The sequence below is a fragment of the Branchiostoma floridae genome, chromosome 11 (assembly GCF_000003815.2).
Source record: "Branchiostoma floridae strain S238N-H82 chromosome 11, Bfl_VNyyK, whole genome shotgun sequence".
NCBI classification, from domain to species: domain Eukaryota; kingdom Metazoa; phylum Chordata; class Leptocardii; order Amphioxiformes; family Branchiostomatidae; genus Branchiostoma; species Branchiostoma floridae.
In genome coordinates this window covers 7125169-7145246 of record NC_049989.1, presented here as the reverse complement: position 1 = coordinate 7145246, position 20078 = coordinate 7125169, and the positions used below count along the sequence as shown (strand labels likewise).

Sequence of the window (20078 nt, the reverse complement as noted above, 5' to 3'; positions counted from 1 at the left end):
GTAAACCGCTACTTACGTTACAAAAGGTGTCAAAAAACTGAAACTTGCTCGTGTTTTCAATCAATTTCAAAATTTCTAAACTGCTTAAATCCTTGCATGGTTACTGAGTACACTTCGAACAAAATGGCGGCAGAAGTCAAAATACATCGCACAGTTTACAAGCTTTCAGTGCTGGTTTTAGGTAGATCATTGCTTATATTTTGTTTCCTTTTGATATCTGTCTGTTCACTAGTGTTATTAGAACCTTATCTGAGTGAATACCTTCCATTTTCAGGTCTGCTTGTCGCCGCCTCCGAGCCCAAAGATTCCGGTCAGACCGGTCCTGGTGTAGCAGACGACATAACACGTCAACAAGGGGATAATCATGGCAATAATATAGGTAAGGGTCAGCTGGTATGGAGGTTCTATGCTGCACTTCATCTAATGTACTTAGGGTATTAGCACGTGAAAGCTAATCAAAGCTATGTTATGTTCAAATTCCCAAAATGGCAGATAAGAAGGATGGAGTCACTTATCAACATTCAAATTGACTTTACCAACAACAAGGACGATCACAATAAATTAGATGACTATTATGTGCTCTCAGACGTCAGTATACGTATGAAATATTTCGGAACACATCTTTTTTTTATTAGGACTGCAGGATGTGGTAATTATCATCCAGAGCCAGAAGTACAGCTACCACACAGAAAAGGCTCGCCAGCTCAGAGAAAACATCAGGCAACAAGCTCAGGACATTCAACAGGTGTGTTTCATTTTGCATTTTGCCTTCACCATACAGCAATGTGGTGAAATGGTTCCAACTATTTGAAACAATTCTGTTCATACTTCATATCTGTTGTGCTTGCTTCCCATGTTTTGGCCAAATTATACTTGCTCAATTTTATTGAATTAAAGAAGCTCTGTCATAATCATATGTGCACAATAGCATGCTGAATTAGTATGTGTCATTTGCTTTAAAGTAAAGAAAATATTTTGAATGTATGGTTTGTGATGTCAGGAGCCACCGACAGTTGTACTGTTGCATGAGGAGTGGAAAGGCCGGGGGGCGTGGACCATCCTTCCCTACCTTCCCAAGTAAGTGAGTTTGACAAACATAGAATCTAAAGTATTTGGCAGAGATACAACAGTAGAACATGTATACAATGTATATACAACAAACGAATAAGATATACGATTTACGTAGCAGAGTAACTTTTCCCTCAAGGAGAGCTTTAAAAAATTCAGAAATACTCTTTATTTTTTGGCTGAACTGAATATTTTTCCTTGTTTCGAAACAGCAGTTGCTGTTTGCTTTTGTTCCTTTTATGCTTGATTTTGTAACAGCTTGCACCATTGATGCATTCCCTTCAGAATTTCCCAGACCTTTGGGCAGAGAGCAGCCTGGGTGTTCTTTTGTGAAGATGACACAGCTGTGAAACTCCTGCCATTGCTCGACATTCTCAGGAAGTATGATGCTGAAAAGGTGATTCTGAATAATTTATGCCATTGATGTTTTTATCTAAGATGAATGTTAAGGGCATGTAATCAATATGTTTGTGACAGACTTCATTCAACTATGTGAAATTATTATATAGTATGCCTATGAATGTGATGAGAAACTTTACTCTTATATCTGTTCTCCTTACAATAAATCTAATTTTTTGTTATGTTTCCTTAGGAACTTTTTCTAGGCCATGCTCTAGTAGACCAGGAAGCCACCATTATCCACCACTTTGTCTTCCACCAAAACCCTGGGTCCTTCTCTTACCCAGACTTTTCAGCAGGCTGGGCTCTCAGTGCCCCACTGCTCAATAGGTACAAGTTATCATAATATTTATAATCAACTTATTATTATATTTTCGTTATAGTTTGACAACCACGATAGATAGTATTTAATCTCAAATATTGAAATACGTCAATAATACATGACTTATTCATCTGAACTGATCTGGTAGATATGCTTAAAGTCTGAGTCTAGCTAGTGACACAATGATATTTATACCCTTGTATGCAAGTAATTGTGTTAATTGTTTTCTGGTGTCTTTTCCATTCTGTAGGCTAGCAAAAAGATGGTCTGAGGAAAGTCATCAGAGTGAATTCACCATTGATCTTAAACATGAGGTAGGGATGGCAATGATGAACTGTGATTTTTAGTTTGTATCCTTAAGCTTGATAAAGTAAAAGGAAAGCTTTTTACAGAAGTATGCTAACTCTTGTGCATCCTTATTAAATGGTATAAGTAGTGTACATGTGTTTTATGATGTACATGAATCATGCTTTTGAAACTTTGTTTTGCTGTCTCAACAATCACAATATTACTTTTGTTTTATTTGAATCATTGATTAGTTGTTGAAGGTCTAATCCTAAATCTTGTCTGTCATCACAGATAGCCATGTACATCTATGACAGTGGGAAAGGAGTCAGACTTACAGATGTGCCACAGTTCTGTGCAGGTCCACAAAATGACAATGTCAAGTGTGTAACAACTTTCCCTACCAAATTGCCACAATGTGTAAGTTTTGTTTTTATTTTTCTTTGTTTTGATTGTCAACTTTGAGGAGATTGAAGATACAAACCATGTATCATGCATATGAGGGATATGATATCTGTAATTCAAAGCATTTTTTTTCTTTTTTCTTTTGTAGTTATACATGTACTTTAACTTTTAAGACATAAAAATTCTTACTGAATGTGAACAGAATTTTTTTTATTTCCAGGGGGATCCAGTGCCAGAGGAGACAGTTTTCTTTGCTGTAAAAACCTGTGAGAAATATCACAAAGACAGAGGTTTGTGATGAGAATGAATGAATGAACGGTTGCACAACATGCAAAGTATATGGCGACAGGTATTTTGCAACAATTGTAAAAGGCGGGAATGATGTACATGTATACCAAATCTGGCAAAAAGTTCTTAGAGACTAGCTATAGACTGTGTGTTTGTATTCTATATACATTTGTGTACTAGAAGTAATAGTGGGACATCAGTAATAACTTTGTAACTTTCAACACAAAGATGATAAGGGTTCATGTAATCATAAAATATAACATTGTGTTTGACAAGGTGTCATAGATACCAATACTATAAAATTGATTTATGGCTGTCTGACAATGTGTTCATAGTGATAAGACTGTGTCAAGGGTAATGAGTAATTGTGTCCTCCAGGAAATGTTATCAATATCTTTTTTATTGGATTTTGAGTTGGCAGAAGTACCACATTTGTTTCTAACAAAATAACCAGCCTTCGGGGAAACACACCAGCTTTAAATGATAACTTTATAAGGTAGATTTAACACATATTATAGAGTGGAGGGGGAATGAAGACCAAAAGCTAAATATTTTTGCTCTGGTACTTTCATAGTATTTGAGGGAAAACCATTTAGAGTTCATGGTAGATACTGTCACATGAAGGATGTTGTATGGAGGATGTCCATGAACAGTTTTTTATATACTTATGTGAATCATTACATTTATGTGTTCTTCATGATGGTTTTATTTTCATCTTTCTTTTTATCAGTGCCTGTTGTTAAGAAAACATGGGGGAAGCATGCCAGGCATATAACATACTATAGCGACAAGGAAGACTCTACCATTCCAACAGTCACTACAGGGGTGCCAAACACAGAGAGAGGTTGGTATGATCATATGAACATAGTGCAAGTTTAGTGCAAGTTTAGTGCAAGTTTAGAAAGCTACTACATAAACATATTACTGCAACTTTAACTTGAACCACTTTTCCAATAAACATACAAGAGAAGATGGTTTTGTTATGATAACTTGCACTCTTGTATCAAATCAATAATCAGATGATGCTTGGTAAAAGTGTTAATGCATTTGTTTTTGGCTGCCCCTAGGCCACTGTGGGAAAGTCTATGCCATTCTCAAAGAGTTTCACTCCAAGGAAAGTTTGAAGAAGATGGATTGGCTGGTCATTGCTGATGATGACACCTTGTTAAGGTAGGGAAAGAATGGTCAACATGTAGACTCTAAAGATACAGACTCTGAAGCCTGCAGATCAGTATCTAATCCCATCCATGTAGGTATCTTATTGGCTTTGCAAGATTTGCGGCAAAGAAATAAAGCTGAAATTTTAAGGTACATGTAATTTAACACCGATTCTATGCATTTGTTGATTACGTTATGTCAAAGTTTAAACAAAAAAACAAAAAAGTTTAATTAAATAGATATCTGTGATGTGTGACACTTTGTTTACTGACCAACACTATGTTCTTTCAGTGTGCCCAGATTACTGGTTGTCCTCAGCTGCTATGATCCAACTGACCCCATCTTCTTAGGAGAGCGGTATGGCTATGGACTGACACGAGGGGTAGACTCAGGCTATGCCTATATAACAGGAGGAGGAGGGCAAGTATTACTCGTTTTATGATTTATAATTCCAGCCGTCTTTAAAGGTAAAATTGTCTTTTGAAACTGACACATTGTATCATATCATATATCATGTCACTGGATAGGCGGCAATGAATTTGCCTATAGAATCCACTTCTAACAATTAACAATTTAAAACTAGTGTCAAGAGTTTGTAAAAAGAGTATGTAATGAGAGTTTATGTTGGGTTAGGCGTGTACTCTTTTACTTGAAGGCATTAACAGTTTCGGCAGCTACAACATCTGCGGGGAGACTGTTCCATTGTAGCTGATATTTCTTTTGTTTAACATCACGATCAGTTTAATATATTGTGCTGTTTTCAGAATGATTCTGTGCTTTTCCCACTACAGAATGGTACTGAGTAGAGCAGGTGTGACCAAACTGTTGCAGTCCAGCTGTGGTTGCCCTGCTGATGACTCCCCAGATGACATGATCCTGGGCATGTGTTCGGAGGTATCTGCAGGTGTCCATGTGGTGCACAGTCAGCTGTTCCATCAGGTAGGGTCTTGGAAACTTTTTTCACTGACCAGAACATAATACTTAAGCTACTGCCTGGTGTCTTAGGAGCAGTCTACATGTTTTTGAGCATGTCATTTGTGATTCAGGATACAATGACATTTGTTTGTTCATTCTTTCTTACATTCATTCATTTGTTTATTCATTCACTTAATTATTTACTCAGACAGCCATTTACCTAGTGTAAGAATGTTAATCTGACAACCAATATAGTTCCAGTTTTCCATTTTGTGTACTTAGTCAGTGCATTTCATGTTCAATAAAAATGTTATTTTTCTTTTCTTTATGTTCCAGGCTAGACCTGCAGACTATTCCAAAGGGTACCTATCCCATCAGCCCCCTGTGTCCTTCCACAAGCACTGGAACACAGACCCTTACAAAGTGTATAACAAGTACCTGCTGACAGATAGCGAGGGGTACAATCACACTGAGCTATAGTGGGTTTAGGTTCTTGTAGATTAATTGAGTTTCGTTCAGATGCAATGAAAAATTTAACCAAATTTTCAGTGATCTGATTTGATGCAATTAACATGGTTAGTGCAATCGGACCTACTAACACAATGTGCCTTAAATTGGTTGAATAGTGGCAGTTTTACCTGTTTTATCTGCAATATCTGTGTGGTAGTTGTTGTTGGTAGTATTTCTATGTCGACTGTGATATTAAAACCCTGGCTACTTAGTGTTTTTTTCTTTCAGGGAAAGTTTTAGGCCATATGAAAGTCTTGCTTAGCTATAGTATTTCTTAGCTTAGACAGTGTAGGAGCTAATACGGATTTATCTATATGCAATTGTAATGAAAGTTATGATTTTAATTGGTTCTTGTGGAAGGTAGTTAATTTATACAGGACACATGTACTTTGTTATGGTACCTGTGCATGTGATTCCTGCTGTTAATGAATATTGTAACAATTTTGCAGCTGCTATTGCCACTAATGCAATACTGCCACTTTATCAATAATTTAAATGCAACACATTGACTAATACATACTGTTTTGTTAAGTCCACCCTTTATTAATAATTTCATGCATAATGGCAATGCCTTGGGAAAATGCAATAATAACAGTGCAAATCTGCTGCTTCAAAATGATGCAAATCTACATTTTTAAAATGTTATATGTATCCATTACATCACTATGTGTTACATTCCGAATTCGTTGTTGCAACTAAATATACATTTATTGCCTTAAGAGTCATCTTGTGTGCAAAATTCAATGTACATGTATCTTGTAAGTAACTATAATTGTAAAAGATTTACCCCTAGCCCTTGTTAAGCTGATGGACATTCAATAATGATGAATGATATAATCCTTCTTACACTTTAGATATATTGACTGTGGTATTTACATGTGTTCTGTTGCGATCTTTGTAATGGTATATCTTGCTACAAAACAGACAAATATTCTTCTCCCATGGTTGTCTGCATGTGTATAAAAACTCTTCAGAGCTTTGCTACTTTCTAACACATCACATGTGTTTTTGAAATACTGAGGATTTGTACAACACCGTTCTCATGTATGGCATACGTTAAGACAGTCGCATCAACAACACGCCCGGATGATGATGATGATGATCAACAACACTGAACTCGGAATAAAGGACTGAAATTTGAACAGAGATCCATCTAGGAGCAGATGTCAGGATGGAATATCGTAGCGTTTTCTGACTGTACCTACCTAAAATGGTTGGGTGTCAGATGTACATGTACTTGGCAGCCAGATTTTTTCATGCTGACATCTGCTTGGAGATTACAGGGATCAATAGCAGCGATCTGAACGTGTACAGCTGCTTGTGTGTGATCTAGCAGCAGCCACCGCCTCCCCTGGCACCGCCGGCGCCACCCCCGTTAGTCAGGGCCGGCGCGTTGGAGTCCACCGACCCTCCTGCCCCGAGCTGTCCGCCCTCGTTGTTCTTCTTGGGCAGGACGTTGAAGAAGTTGCCAGAAGTGTGGAAGAAGTTGCCGGTGGTGTTGGCGTAGGTGCCGGCTGCGTGGTAGTAGTTGCCCGATGTCTTAGCGAAATTACCTGGAAGAGTAATGAGGGTTATATAGGATGCCAACAACAAAAACTGTGTTGTAGCAGATAAAGGGCGTTTTCGATTCTGTTTGTTTGAATACATGCAAAGCAATCACTAAAGTGTTCACATCTGCAAGTGTTCCTAGTCGTTGATGAAAATGGTGGCGTGGGTGTTTTAGTCATCTGGTTGACAGAGATTCAATACTTTGCTGAGCTTTCTGACTTTTATACGTTCCAGTCCATAGATAGCCACTGCATTGAGTCTAACATTTTTTTAGCCAAAATCAAGTCACAGAGTACGCCCATTCAACATTGATATATACCTGAGGCATTGAAGTAGTTGCCCGTGGTGTTGTAGAAGTTGTTCTGTCCGCGGAGCTTCTTGTTACCACGGGACTCCTGGATGACCAACTCGGAGAAGGTCTCGTTGTTGATGCCAGTCACTGTGCCGTTCTTATACTGCCAGGACACCGCCACTGGCCACTTGTGGTGTTTCTCTGTAAGGATAGTATGTCCATTAGCATGGGAACAAACCGCTAGGGGACCCAAAGTCAACACTTTTTCCAACACACACAAAAAACACACAAGGCTTGTCGAGAACTGAGGATATCAAACCCAGAAATTCATTTCAGTACCAAGGACAGGCCCTATGATTAGGTCAATATACAACGTACATCTTTGGGATTCACATTTCAAATATCATCACAATGTAAGCTCGGCAACTTCAGTAAACCCTTGTCCAGGGTACAGAAAACCTAAAACAATGCGTATTTCCTCCTACTCTATGTCAATTTGTTCAGCTAAGAATCGATTGGTGAAGTGGCGTATGTCACCAATATACATGTGCAAGACCACATGTGCATGTGATAGTTATAACTGCCTTGTCCGTGTCTTCATCTGAATTTTAAAGCATGTTCGTCTCAATTTTAAGAGGCAAGAGTTCGGTTCCCTATATTTCCTGCATCCTAAAGACGAAATCGAATATTTACAAAGGAATTGTTACAGATCTAATGTGGAGGGAAGGTACGGTTAGAAGTACACGGGGTTTGACACTTACCTTTGTGGAAATCCTCAAGTGCTTCAACCTCACGGCCGCCGCCACCAAACCTGAAGCTTGACCCCTGTAACATCAATAACATGTCAGACATGAATAAAAAATATTGTAACAGTGGGGGGTTAAGTAGCGTAAACAAAAAAATCTAAATATATGAAATAACTAGGATATTGATTTCATTTCATTTTTCAATTGCAACAAAGTGAATAACAACATACGCTAATCATAAAACAGTATTGTCGATAAAATTTATTTATATTAATACTGCTCAATGATTGGGCATGACAGGCCGCCTGGATACGTATTGTTTGAGAACAACAGGACAGTAAAGAGTTCACACGCTCATATTTCATTACACCATCATTTTGAACATAGGGTCTTCCCACATACAACAATACTGTCTCCATGGATACGGCGTCCTCAGCAACGTACCGCTTTACTATCTTCATTTATAAAGCATGGGTTTTGACTTTTATACGCAGAAACAGCATAAAACATATCTTTTCTTGGAACTTTGCATTTCCTTTAAAAATTCTAATTTTTCTACTACATGATACGCTGGGAAGCCTCCATCAATCTGTTTTCAGATCTAAACATTGCGGAATCTTATTTTGACAACTAGCATTCTCCGAATGTTTTACAGCATCGTATTGGCATGTAGCTGCTAGGGATGTACGGCTATTATACTGTAAGCGTATTTGTCAGTGTTAAGGACCTTATGTTAATTTTTTTGCTAGGAATGGTAATGCTGTACTTACCGTGTGCTGCAGTTTGCCATCACTACCGCTGTGTCCATGACCATGGCTGGGCCAGCATTGCCAGCTGAAAAACAATTTCACACTGGATTTATAATTTGTCACATTATAGAATTTAAACGAAGATTTGAAACCAAAATATATCTATGGCTATATTGATTCATGGAAACACATATTCTAATGGAAAGGCATTAATATACTATAACGATCTTAAGAAAAGTTTAATACAATTGAATGAGTTTAGAGGACTAGATCGGTGCAACTGTGTATGTTGCAATGTGTTGCCAGGGAAACTATATGTATATTGACAAACAGAGATGTGGATGTCTTATACATATATATTTTCGTTTACCAGCCTACAATCGCCTTCTAGATCCTCCGTAGGCCAAATTCACAAATTCATATCTTACAGACTTCTCAATTCCTATTAATAATCTATGTAATTCTCCAAAAGGTTATTCTAACGTTGATAACAAAGCCAAAGCAACAGGATTCTACCTTAACTAGAGCCCAGGGTATTGCTTTCTTCTCACTTCCTGAAGACCATAAATATAATGGAGGGAGTTTACCTGTGCTTGGGGTGGATGAGAGTGTAGTCAGTCATGATGATTCTGGAGTGATATCACAGGCAGAAGTCTTGACGGTGCAGCCGATTGTCAACCCACAGTTCTTACAACTGTCTGGTCAGTAGTCGGGAGTTCTCGCCTTGGCTGATGCTTCCCGGAGGTCAGGTCTGGGAATGGTCTCCGATGGGTGCTGCACGGCGTCTTATCCAAGGCGTCGCCTAGCAACCTGGTTGCTATGCAGTTGGATTTGGCTTGCTCAGTTCGATCCCATAACCCTCTGCGAAGAACCTTGAGTGATCTATCACGAATTTTATGGCAAACGAACGGCCTGTCGTGACTAAACCTTGTGTTACTATGCAGCCATTGATATGAAAATGAACTTATTGTCAATGCAATATTGCATTTTTGTTTGGTCTGCTTTGGCAGTAGCACTTCTTTTCATCAATGGTGAATTAGTATTCCCCCACCCATGTGAGCGGAAGATTTTAGATGATTGTATATTCATGTTGATGCGCGCAGTATAAAAGATTTCGGTTGTTCTATGTGGAGTTTGTTCTATCTTAATGCAGATGCAACTTTAAGGAACGCTTAACAATCATATAATCAGGAAGCTAGACTGGCCCATATTACAGGTTATCCATGTAAAGGCCTCTAGTCTCTAATAGTATCATTCTACAACAATGGTAATTCTCTTATAACTTTTTTGGGGCAAATATCGCTTTCCGGAAAGAAAACCAGAAGAAAATCTTGCAAGAATCCACCGGAAATCCTGAGAGACAAACATGCCAGGTCTGCCCAAGAATAACATCATTCTCTCCTGTCACCTGTATCAATAGCTTGCGGACAAAGCAATGATAAAAGCTGAAAGGCTTCTTCAGAACCTGTTCATCTACCACTTTCATGTATTCATGGCTTTTATAAAACATGACAGTCAACACAAGGGAAGGGTATATGATTCAATCCCAAGACAAAACGGCCCTTTGAATTATTAATTATATCGAACTGGGTAGGAAAAGAGGTTTACTACTGAACAATATATCTGTAGAACGTAAGATTTTGTCTACAAATATGTTGAGGTGTACGATTACCTACTCTACACGATAGAAACCAGTTATGCCTTTGATTTATCAATTGTTGCGGCAAAACCTTTGTTGGAAAAGCATGTCGTGCACGAACAAGCCTTTCTTAGTACACGTGTCTTTTGTGCTTGGGTACTAAATCATGAATTATGGATCTATACTTCAATCCGGCGGAGTATATTCCCAATTTTGGTGGGGCTTCTTTAGCAATCACTTGCTCTTAAAGAAAAATGATACTCCAATCTTGTATTTCTTTATCAGCTGCGTGTGCACTATCGTTTATTTATGTATTGACTTGAGTTGGAGAAAGCCACTTCTTTGGGATAGCCTGCACAGTACTGTACATGACTTTGTTATGTTATCACCATAGTCACAGCCTGTCTTCTGTGTTGTTTCTCAAACAGACGGCGTAGCAACCTCGGTCAGTACTCAGCGAGGAGCCACTGAGAGCTGTTGCTTTTCTGAATACAACTGAAACTGATGGTTTATGGAGGTTTTCTGGCATTGGTGACCTCAATCGAAAATATTCCTGAGGATGTGGGACATCAAGTCTGGACTATTTGGTCTTAATGTTGCCGAATTCATCGCTTTGAGAACCCATCTATAGACATGTCCAGACGTCGTGATGAAAGGCCTAGACGGGAAAAGTAAGTACAATGGACATCTATATATATATAACAGACTATCAATGCAATCTCTGTATTTGATGGCACTGCTTATTTTGAGTCGTATCCCACTGTATTCATTTTTACATAGCTTGTAGAGTGTATACGTATATTCAAACAATAATCATAATTTTGGTCAGCTTTGTAATGCGAATACTATCAGTTATCATTGATCATTTTTCACGGATATGTGGTGAGCATTAGCTTGTTCTAGCACAAATCTCGCCACCTCTTCCAGATTCTCGCTTTGGCCTTCTGACGATCCTGTTGTCAAGGCAAGAAGATCTAGGAGGGTCGATCACTGGGCCAAGCTGAGAGCTAAGGTGAAGATAGCCACTTCTATATGATAGACTCTGTCATATGTATCGAGACATGTGCACAGAATCACTTGCCGCGTGCACTGGCAAAGCTGGGTAAATGTACTTTTTGTTGTAAATGGTTATCAAACAGCCTAGATGTTTTTTTAAACAAAACAAAACAAAACAGACTGTCTTTGATACATAACTATGCAAATAATGAGTAACAATGTATCTCGGAGAATGATTTCGGAAGACTTATACGTTGAACGTCCGGAAGAAGATGTATAAGTATGACAGTAACAAACAAGAGCTATCTACCACTTAAACTGAGCACGACCATAGCATGTCTAGAGTGCGAGATATAAAAAACGCAGTTAAAAAGCCGCTAAGGAGCCCATTATCGAACTTGATATTAATTTTCCTAACTCCTACCCACCTACCAAATATCATCAGGATCCATCCAAGGCTTTTTGAGTTATGCTGCTGACAAACAGACAGACAGACAGACAGACAGACAAAAAAACACGCCCCAAATATAACCTTCTGGCGAATGTACTTAAGTACGAGGAATGCATGGAGAAGGCACAGTAACTATCATTTAGATTCAAAAATGTGGAAAATGGGAGCTTATAGATTCTAGATTTATAGAGCTCTATGCATTCATTTTACGCAACTACTGAGCATATGGTGGAAAATAACTTTTATTGTTTTATAAATGACTTCTTATTTCTGATTATCGCAAAGGTTCCCGAGGAGTTTTTGAGCTTGCCCATCGCCGTCGAGCTCGAATCTCTCAGCAGCTCCAGCATATCTGACCTGTCGCTCACGGACGATGAGAAGAGGAGAAGGAAAGGAAGGAAAAGTCGACAGAGACCGGCAGATTCTTACTCAGACAGCGCGGGGTCGGACGAAAGAGGGAGGAAAGCAAAACACAAGGAGAGATCGTCGGGCTCATCGTCAAGACGCCGTCGAGACACCATCTGCGCGTCAAGCGTCGCCAGGGAAACGTACTCCTTCGACATGGACAACTTTTCACTGTTAGACCGGCCGGCCACCGCTCAGGCGGCCAAACAAAACAAAATCGTCGCAATGAGTTCGCTATCGTCAACAGAGGAGGACATCCTTTTATTTCTGTTGATTCAGTTCGGAGTCCTCCCGAGTAGCGCCACGCATAAAGACCTGCGGAAACTCCTCCGTAAGGCTCTTCATGGTAAGATAAACATCAGTCTACACTCTAACGGAAATTACGTACACACGAATGGTGTTTACATCAACGTGAAGGGTAATTACATTAACACTCGCGGCTTGTACATAAACACTGATGGTAACTTCATAGGAACCAGTGGGACGTACGTGAACATCGTCAAGAAAGACGGAAAGATGGAGGTCTCCAAGGTACCACCCGTCACCCGGATTCCGAAACCTCTCGCGATAGACTGTAAAAGTCCCGAATTAGAGTTTGACATGCCGATTTAAGCAACTCAAATTTTATTGTAATGTCATTTATATTATGTAGCTATTACTTTGATAATGCTATAATCTATTGAGTCGTCTTCTTGTTGTATTGGTGTATGGTAGCGTAGTTACATTGATTTTTATATCAAGTATGATTATTGACGACCAAATACACAGTGGCTTTGGTATTAGTTGCTATGGAGACGATTACGCTCAGGGTGAGTAATGAATCTACAGCCACCATTTTGGAGACCAAAAAAAGGAAACCCGGTTTGATACAAGTTGCCGTAGTCATGGTGACCATGTTATGTATCCCAGTAGTACATTGCACATATTGTACTACCTCATGTGTTCCTTCAGCTTGTGTTGCTACCAAGCCTCTATATATAAGAAGGAGGCACATTTAAGAAGTGTTTCCATTTTGTCAGGGATTCATCAAAGGGATTAAAGTAAATCAATCACTAGAATGAATTATATCGTATGAGAAAACATGAAGTTCAACGTGCTCTGCGCTTTGGTTAATTCTTTTACAATTGCTACTGCCGATATAAAAGATATGTAACTCATCGGCGCATCAGACGATTTGTGCTCCATGGTAGCGCTAGCTAATCGCTTCAACCCCCCTCTTTGTATCTGCTCTCAAGATATACATTGAAAGTAGTTATTAGTGCTTCATTTAGACCTGAAATAGGGTAATATAAACCGTGCCTTATTCAGTAAACAGTACTCATGACATAGCAGATTCTTACACTCAAACACGATCCTCTTTATTACCCCTGGTCGGCAGAGTAGCACGGAATCTGTGATAGTCGACATTTCTCAGGTACCAGATTTCTGTCTTATTGCTTAGAATAAGTTGATAGTTGATGCCTTATTGATAAAACAAGACAGTGAAGTCAGACGAAATACCTACAACAGTGACAGTTTAAGGATATCTGCGTTTACCCCCTTTCACACTTCGGGTGGCCATGATTGCGTTACTTACGTTACAGAAATACGTTTAACTTTAACAGCGAGCTTTCTTCCTGGATGGCTACCGTTCTTCGGTCTGTTTATCTAGTCAAACTCAACATCCTATTTCGTTTGGAGAAGCGTATTTCAAAACCTACTTTCATTAATTATGACGTCTAGCACTAGCCGGTCTCTACGCTAGAATCTGTAATAACAGTGTGGTCTGACCCCTACTGCAGCTAGTAGTAGTCGTACTCAGAGAGGCTATGGTGGGGAGTGTTCGGGTCTCCTGGTGACCCGGCACTGACGGGGTCGAGCTGCTGGCACACCGTCGGGTCGCTGTATGTCGCTTCTGCTGCATGGGCCAGTAGCTGAGGGGACAAAAGTCAAATAATTCCTCTGATGGATGAGTTCAGAATCCAATTACTTTCCTGACAGTCGCATACACTATAACATCCATCCAAACTTCTTAACATTCACCGACAAAAAGAAAACAATTCTCCTTCTAACTTCACAAAACCCACACATAATAGAAAAAGTGGGATCTTTCACTGTCTTCTAAAAAGGAGTCGAACCCAATAACCTAGGATCTAGAGCTAGCTTTTACTAGTTTTAGACTAGAGTAGACACCTTTGATATTGTTTTTACTTTGTCTGAATCTCTCATGTTACCTGCAATTAGCCCACGGGCAAGAATTTGCAATAAAGTTTAAACTATAATTCTACTCTAATCACTTGAACGAGGTTGGAAATGTCACGAAAATAGCACGTCCTTGAGGCGTAAGAGCACCTTGACCTTCATCGTGTTATTAAAAACCTCCCGCCCACACTGATGCAGAACCACTCAACTATCAGTCCTTGTGACCGGAAGACAGCCTTTTGACTAAAGTTCTTACAACAAAAGTCCTCGTTAACACTAATGGATAGTTGATCCCTAGCTTACCTTTTCATTTCCGTCCACTTGCACCCACGTAAAAATGTTCTATTCCATTGAAGACTACACTTTCTTAAACCGACGCAGATGAACTTTCATGCAAATGTTCTGTTTTATACAAAGGCCGACAACGACAAGTTTTCTCGTGTATGTAAATCATTTTCTCGAGCCACTGTGTTTCTGGGCCTTCGTACTTCCGTTACCTGCCAGGCGGTCCAGACCGGTTCCACAGCGTCCTGCATGCAGGTCTGGGAGAAGCAGCGGTAGCTGTGTGCGCGTGCGCGACAAGGGGTCCATGGGAGTCCAGCCATACGGCCCGCATACAGGCAGTGTTCAAACTCGGACTTCTCACAGCGTACTGCGAAAAAAAAAGAATACACGCAAAAGTAAGGGTCACCTTCAAATTGGCACATGACGCTATCCTAGATGGATGCATGGAAGGTCAGAGAACATTCACACAATGTGTACCATAGGGTGACCTTCCTAATAGAAAAATGATAAATGTAGCTGGTGAGAGGTAGGTGCTAAAAGATTGGTCAAGATGTCACAATTGTTAAAGAGAATGTCGAATTTTAGACATAGGGGAGCACTTGTTTTAAATGTAGCTGTGACACTACCAAACTCCGGGTCATTGCCACAGAACAAAACGCGTACGTGCACGCGCATTAACCGGAAATAAACCACACACGCCCGTACATGAGCACCAATGCACCAGAGGCGTTTCGTACTGCGAATTTTATCTCAGATTAGAACATCAGACCTATCATATTTGCTGTAATGATGATGCTTTGTTTTATCTGAAGCATTGTTTTGTGTAATCGTTCACGGGCTCGTAAAAAAGTCATGATGATCTGGCTTTTATATGCCTCACACTGTAGTTGTTCCATCTCTTTAAGGGATGCTTTCAGACAACGATGTTTTTTCATGCGGTGTGGGCGAGTCGCTATTGATTACACATATAATATATTGATAAAATTACATAACACAGTCTGCCTCCCATTCAATGAAGCTCTGTGGGGATTCAAGAGTTCTTGCTCTATAAATCAGACCTGACGGCAATGTCGGATGTACATACGTACATCTGACATCGTGTTAATTGGTGCTCCGTTCTCTAGAGAAGAAAGGTTTCCTATCTATTGGCTTTGACTCGTCCACCTTTCTTGAAAGTTGACCTGCAAGTGTTTTTGCCTTTGATGTGGTTTTCTCATTTACCCCACAGTCAGCGAGTACCAGTCCTGGCGGCGACACACAGACGAACAGTTTCCCTCGACAGTTGCTCAGTACCGTGTTCAATTAGCCTAGCCTGGCAGACAGGACCCACGAGTGCATACGGGTCGCTAAGATCTGACCAAAAAGTGAATCAAAGACAAACGCAAAACACACTCAAGGCTTGTAGAACTGAACACCATCAATCGTTGTAACTTTCTTGAAAAGTTAGTTGTTGGATTAGTAGCCCCGTGGCACGTACTGATACTATCTCTATATCGACGGTAACAACATCTAGAAGAAATACGATTCCAGTCTCGAAAAGAGTAAAGGAATGTTAACACATGTTCATTAAGAACACCTACATTACGTACGTGGTAGTATCTACCCGTATTGACTTGAAGATTTTCGCAGTAGTACTTAAAAGCCACTAAATGGTCCGGATTTTAAATCGCCCTTCATTTTGCTAACATACCCACATAACAAATATCATACGGATCCATTCACAGTTTCAAAAAAAATCCATCCACACGCAAAAATAACCTTCTTTAGTAAACATGATAAACAGTTGAACGATGACAATGATAAGCAATGTCCTGATTTACGTTAAAGAGTAAGTTGTGCTTATCTCAGGGAATAGCAGCTCCGACTTAACGCCCACATCTACGTACGTCTGTGGCTATAAAAATGTATGAGGAAGGGAATACGAACCTTTAGAAATTGGATTGAGGATCTGCAAGTCAATGTTTGGACAGTAGGGCTTGATGGTGACATTCAGCAGGCCGGCCGCGACGGATTGGACAGCCCTCATCATCCTACTGGTGCAGGCGAACGGTGCTGCTCCCAGACACGTCACGAACTCCTGGAGTAGCGGCAAGAAGTTGGTAAATCAACAGTTAGAACAGTTTGTATGGGCAAGAGAAATCTTTATATTCTGGGTTGCTTTTTACACAGCTCATGGATTTTCTATGCTGACGTTTCAGTAGTCTTTCGGCTACGAAACTTCACTTGCCAATACGTTACAGGGCAGGAGACTAGTAGAATATATCATGCCATATGATGACGTTGTAGCCGAAAGTTTATTGAACTGTCGACAGAAAAGAATCCTAACGTTGTTTAGATACGAACTCAGAAAATATAGTATCTTTTCGACATTGTCTCATTGCTGTATTAATCTTGTTTGGTGAATTAATGTGACATTATAAACAAAATCCTTTATCACAACTTTTTCAGCTAGTTATCACGTTATTTCTTTTCAGAGCTAAATCAATGTGATAAATGATCAGGTCTACACAATTAGAACACAAATTTATTTGTAAAAGAGAAAAAAGTTTTTCAGTTGCATAGACATGGTCTTTTACTCATATAATACGCTTTTACTGTCAAAAACGCGGAGAGAAATATAGATTCATGAAATGAAGGAAAACAATCTTGCCTGCGATAGTTTGCAGACTCAGGGGAAAAGAAGGCCCCTGATATGTGTCCTAAAAGTTTACCAACTGAAGCTTTGAAGACGAGTTTGATTTCTTTCTTGCAGTGTTTTCTGACGTTTTTACATACCAGACCAACAACATAGGAAAACACGTGCCTCCATCATGCATGCCTCACCTGTTCGGCTCCACAAAGATGCCGCAGCAGTGCTTCCTGGGATAGTCCCATCATCTGCCGGTCCAGTGCGGAATAGCTGTCTGCCTGGTGACGTACACAGTGGGTAGTGACGCGTGCTGCACACAGCCGGGGGTCTGTACAACAACATGACAGTCTCATCACAAGAGGCTATCCGTTTGTGAAAGAACTTGCAAATAATGTACGTCAAATGTGGTGGAAAACAAAACACATTTTATGTCAATCTGCTCTTTCTATAATCACGGAAAAAAGAGCTGTTTAAAGAGGCCATCAAATTCCACCCAAACTTCCTCACATTCACTGTCAAAACGAAAACCTTCTTACATCGCAAAACCCACACATAATAGAAAAGGTGGGATCTTTCGTCTTCCACTGTCTTCGAAAAAGTTGAACCCAATAACCCGGGATCTAGAGTTAGGTTTTATCAGCTTTAGACTAGAGTAAACACTTGTGATATTGTTTTTACACTGTTTGAATCTTTTCTGTTACCTGCAATTAGCCCACGGACAAGAATTTGCAATAAATTTTATCATTCTTATCATCAAGTAAACCAGTGTACTCGTCGACAATAAAGGTTGTACACATAACTCACACCCACTGAGTGAATAAAATTGTTACCTCAAACAATATATCAATGTTATCGTGAGGTAAGATATAAGGCCAGTGTGTTCAAGTTTCTGAAAAGAGGAATGTATCAAACTGCAGTAACATTTGAAAAGGAAGATTGTATGCAAAATCATCGTAGTGAGGTATCAAAATGAAACACTTTACCTTCCAACGAAAGGAACCGGTCTCCTAGCAACTCTTCCATCTGAAAGAAAAGTGTTGAAATGAACTTGTTAAAAATAGCTACTCAAGCTCCTGACATTCTCCTATGCAAAAACGTCCAACGGCGCTAGCAAAGCGCCTTTTGTTCGACAAACAGGCGGTTTGCTAGCGCCGTTGGACGCCTCTGCGTAGGAAAATGACTTCTGCTTCCAATCGACATCGAACCACTGCAGAGTCATTCACTCAAGCTACTAAACGAAACCATTGAAAATGCAGTGCATATACACAATATGGGTTTGTCATACAAATTCCGCACATACAGTGCATGCTATACAGCCATGCACACAATTACACAAATTATTGGGGGTTAATGGCCAATGCCTTCGGAGCTCCCGGTATTTGGGTTTGCACCATGATGGTAGGGCTCTAGATTTTACAAAATACAATGGCATATGGAATGAATGAAAACATATTTCTTTACCCTTGCAACACATGGGCATAAAAACGAATTACATCACTTTTTACAAATTTGAAATATTGCTTTTGTACGAGTGATTAAGACACCAACATAGCATTATGCGGTTCACTGCTGTACGTACATAGAAAAGTCGAGATTCCTGAAAAAGCAGGACAGACATTCATTCCTTATGTTCGTAACACATATTCTTGATGGTTGATATAGCATTTCACACTAAGAAACGTCGTCTATAAGACTAAAAATATTTACTTTTAGAGAAAAAATGATGTAGCACTCCTACCTGCCGCGTTCTCTTCAGCCGACCCCAACCTTGAACAGCAACCGTCATGTTCAGCACCACGGCCAGGACCATCAAAACACATCTTCTAGAACCCTTCCTCATCCTTATATGTTACAAAGCCCCAATGTCTAAGATAACAGAAAGCGTATTGCTGAACTACTTAAGACTTAGACGAGCTGGCTGTTTTGTTCTGAATATCGCCGATCTGTAGTGACGTCACTGATACGTAATGACGTATTTGTTAATTAGAATATGTCCACCCACAAGGCAGGAAGTCGTCCTTAGATGAAAGACTGATTTTCATTGGTCTTTGGTCGCAGGATCTGCGTCAAGGCAGATAGTTATTTAACGACCCTTTCCTGTCGGCTGATGAAATCGCCCGGGCCCCCTTATCGTCTTTGCCAGGCGTCTTCATGAATTCTCAAGTTTAGATCAAACGTTTTGATTTTATTGCTATTTTTCGTTAGATTTTTACCGTTTTGCCGTTGCTTTTCGATCTTTCAGCTCAATATGTGTTAGCTAAGTTGTTTCAATTTTTTTTTTGAAAGAAGGTGAAGAAAACTTATTTCTATACTTCTTCTCCCAGAAGTTCACTTCGTTATGTTGTCCACATTCACAGGAGATCGAATAACAAAAATCGATGTGCGCGGACCCAGTATGAAGTAGCGTCACTGTGGTCTCCAACTCTCTGTCGGTAGGGTTGAAAAGAGACACCCTATGGCGAACTGAGGTACTGCAGTCAGGGATCTTAGATCTGTTGCAAATTCAATAACAAAATTGGTCTGTTTTGTAAGGTAATCCCCATTCTTTGCTAGCAAAGAAGCAAGTAAGTAAATGAGTTATAGATAACAGGAAAATCCATTGTGGTTCAGATCGACAATCTGTTTTGAGCAATGCTTGAGGTTATACCTCTCCACATACTCTATTGTTGAGCAATGCATTACGTCTAAACTTTGACTTTTCAGCACGGGTTGGTCGGAAAGGTAACTTCTAACCCCTGCTTACTCAGATCACAAATCATATAGCACAGTGTAAGCGACTGTCGATCTAAACCTCCAAGCAGTTGATA

General features: G+C 39.8%; 4 protein-coding genes across 4 annotated transcripts; 2 read left to right on the top strand and 2 right to left on the bottom strand.

Annotated features, from left to right (window-relative positions):
• The first annotated feature begins 20 nt into the window (after positions 1 to 20).
• On the top strand, positions 21 to 6065 carry LOC118426076 (beta-1,3-glucosyltransferase-like). The gene is made up of 14 exons (XM_035835335.1): positions 21 to 181; positions 275 to 379; positions 636 to 745; positions 1001 to 1077; positions 1354 to 1465; positions 1661 to 1797; positions 2040 to 2103; positions 2369 to 2494; positions 2700 to 2769; positions 3498 to 3611; positions 3835 to 3937; positions 4217 to 4345; positions 4717 to 4864; positions 5177 to 6065. The coding sequence occupies exons 1-14, from the start codon at positions 97 to 99 to the stop codon at positions 5318 to 5320; spliced, it is 1524 nt and encodes a 507-aa protein (XP_035691228.1). The 5' UTR covers positions 21 to 96; the 3' UTR covers positions 5321 to 6065.
• On the bottom strand, positions 5868 to 9480 carry LOC118426078. Its single transcript, XM_035835336.1, has 5 exons — positions 9273 to 9480; positions 8707 to 8770; positions 7952 to 8015; positions 7218 to 7391; positions 5868 to 6903 (listed from the first exon to the last, which is right to left on the bottom strand). Exons 1-5 carry the CDS (start codon positions 9305 to 9307, stop codon positions 6680 to 6682), a joined length of 561 nt encoding a protein of 186 aa, XP_035691229.1. The 5' UTR covers positions 9308 to 9480; the 3' UTR covers positions 5868 to 6679.
• Positions 9481 to 10973: 1493 nt separating this feature from the next.
• On the top strand, positions 10974 to 13262 carry LOC118426170. The gene is made up of 3 exons (XM_035835431.1): positions 10974 to 10995; positions 11218 to 11336; positions 12057 to 13262. Exons 1-3 carry the CDS (start codon positions 10974 to 10976, stop codon positions 12786 to 12788), a joined length of 873 nt encoding a protein of 290 aa, XP_035691324.1. The 3' UTR covers positions 12789 to 13262.
• Positions 13263 to 13912: 650 nt separating this feature from the next.
• Positions 13913 to 19282, bottom strand: LOC118426397. The gene is made up of 6 exons (XM_035835761.1): positions 19010 to 19282; positions 18255 to 18294; positions 17466 to 17599; positions 16569 to 16719; positions 14855 to 15009; positions 13913 to 14089 (listed from the first exon to the last, which is right to left on the bottom strand). The coding sequence occupies exons 1-6, from the start codon at positions 19109 to 19111 to the stop codon at positions 13958 to 13960; spliced, it is 714 nt and encodes a 237-aa protein (XP_035691654.1). The 5' UTR covers positions 19112 to 19282; the 3' UTR covers positions 13913 to 13957.
• Between the last annotated feature and the right edge of the window lie 796 nt (positions 19283 to 20078).

Coding starts and splice junctions, on each gene's coding strand:
- LOC118426397 (XM_035835761.1), bottom strand. CDS start 19,111: ATGAGGAAGGGTTCTAGAAGATGTGTTTTGATGGTCCTGGCCGTGGTG. Junction 16,720..17,465: donor ATCTTTGTGGAGCCGAACAG/GTGAGGCATGCA, acceptor CCGCTACTCCAG/GAGTTCGTGACGTGTCTGGG. Junction 14,090..14,854: donor CGGTCTGGACCGCCTGGCAG/GTAACGGAAGTA, acceptor TTGTCCCCTCAG/CTACTGGCCCATGCAGCAGA.
- LOC118426170 (XM_035835431.1), top strand. CDS start 10,974: ATGAAAGGCCTAGACGGGAAAA. Junction 10,996..11,217: donor GAAAGGCCTAGACGGGAAAA/GTAAGTACAATG, acceptor GGTGAGCATTAG/CTTGTTCTAGCACAAATCTC. Junction 11,337..12,056: donor GGGCCAAGCTGAGAGCTAAG/GTGAAGATAGCC, acceptor ATTATCGCAAAG/GTTCCCGAGGAGTTTTTGAG.
- LOC118426078 (XM_035835336.1), bottom strand. CDS start 9,307: ATGACTGACTACACTCTCATCCACCCCAAGCACAG. Junction 8,771..9,272: donor CTCATCCACCCCAAGCACAG/GTAAACTCCCTC, acceptor ATTGTTTTTCAG/CTGGCAATGCTGGCCCAGCC. Junction 7,392..7,951: donor ACTTGAGGATTTCCACAAAG/GTAAGTGTCAAA, acceptor CTATCCTTACAG/AGAAACACCACAAGTGGCCA.
- LOC118426076 (XM_035835335.1), top strand. CDS start 97: ATGGTTACTGAGTACACTTCGAACAAAATGGCGGCAGAAGTCAAAATA. Junction 2,770..3,497: donor GAAATATCACAAAGACAGAG/GTTTGTGATGAG, acceptor TCTTTTTATCAG/TGCCTGTTGTTAAGAAAACA. Junction 4,865..5,176: donor ACAGTCAGCTGTTCCATCAG/GTAGGGTCTTGG, acceptor TTTATGTTCCAG/GCTAGACCTGCAGACTATTC.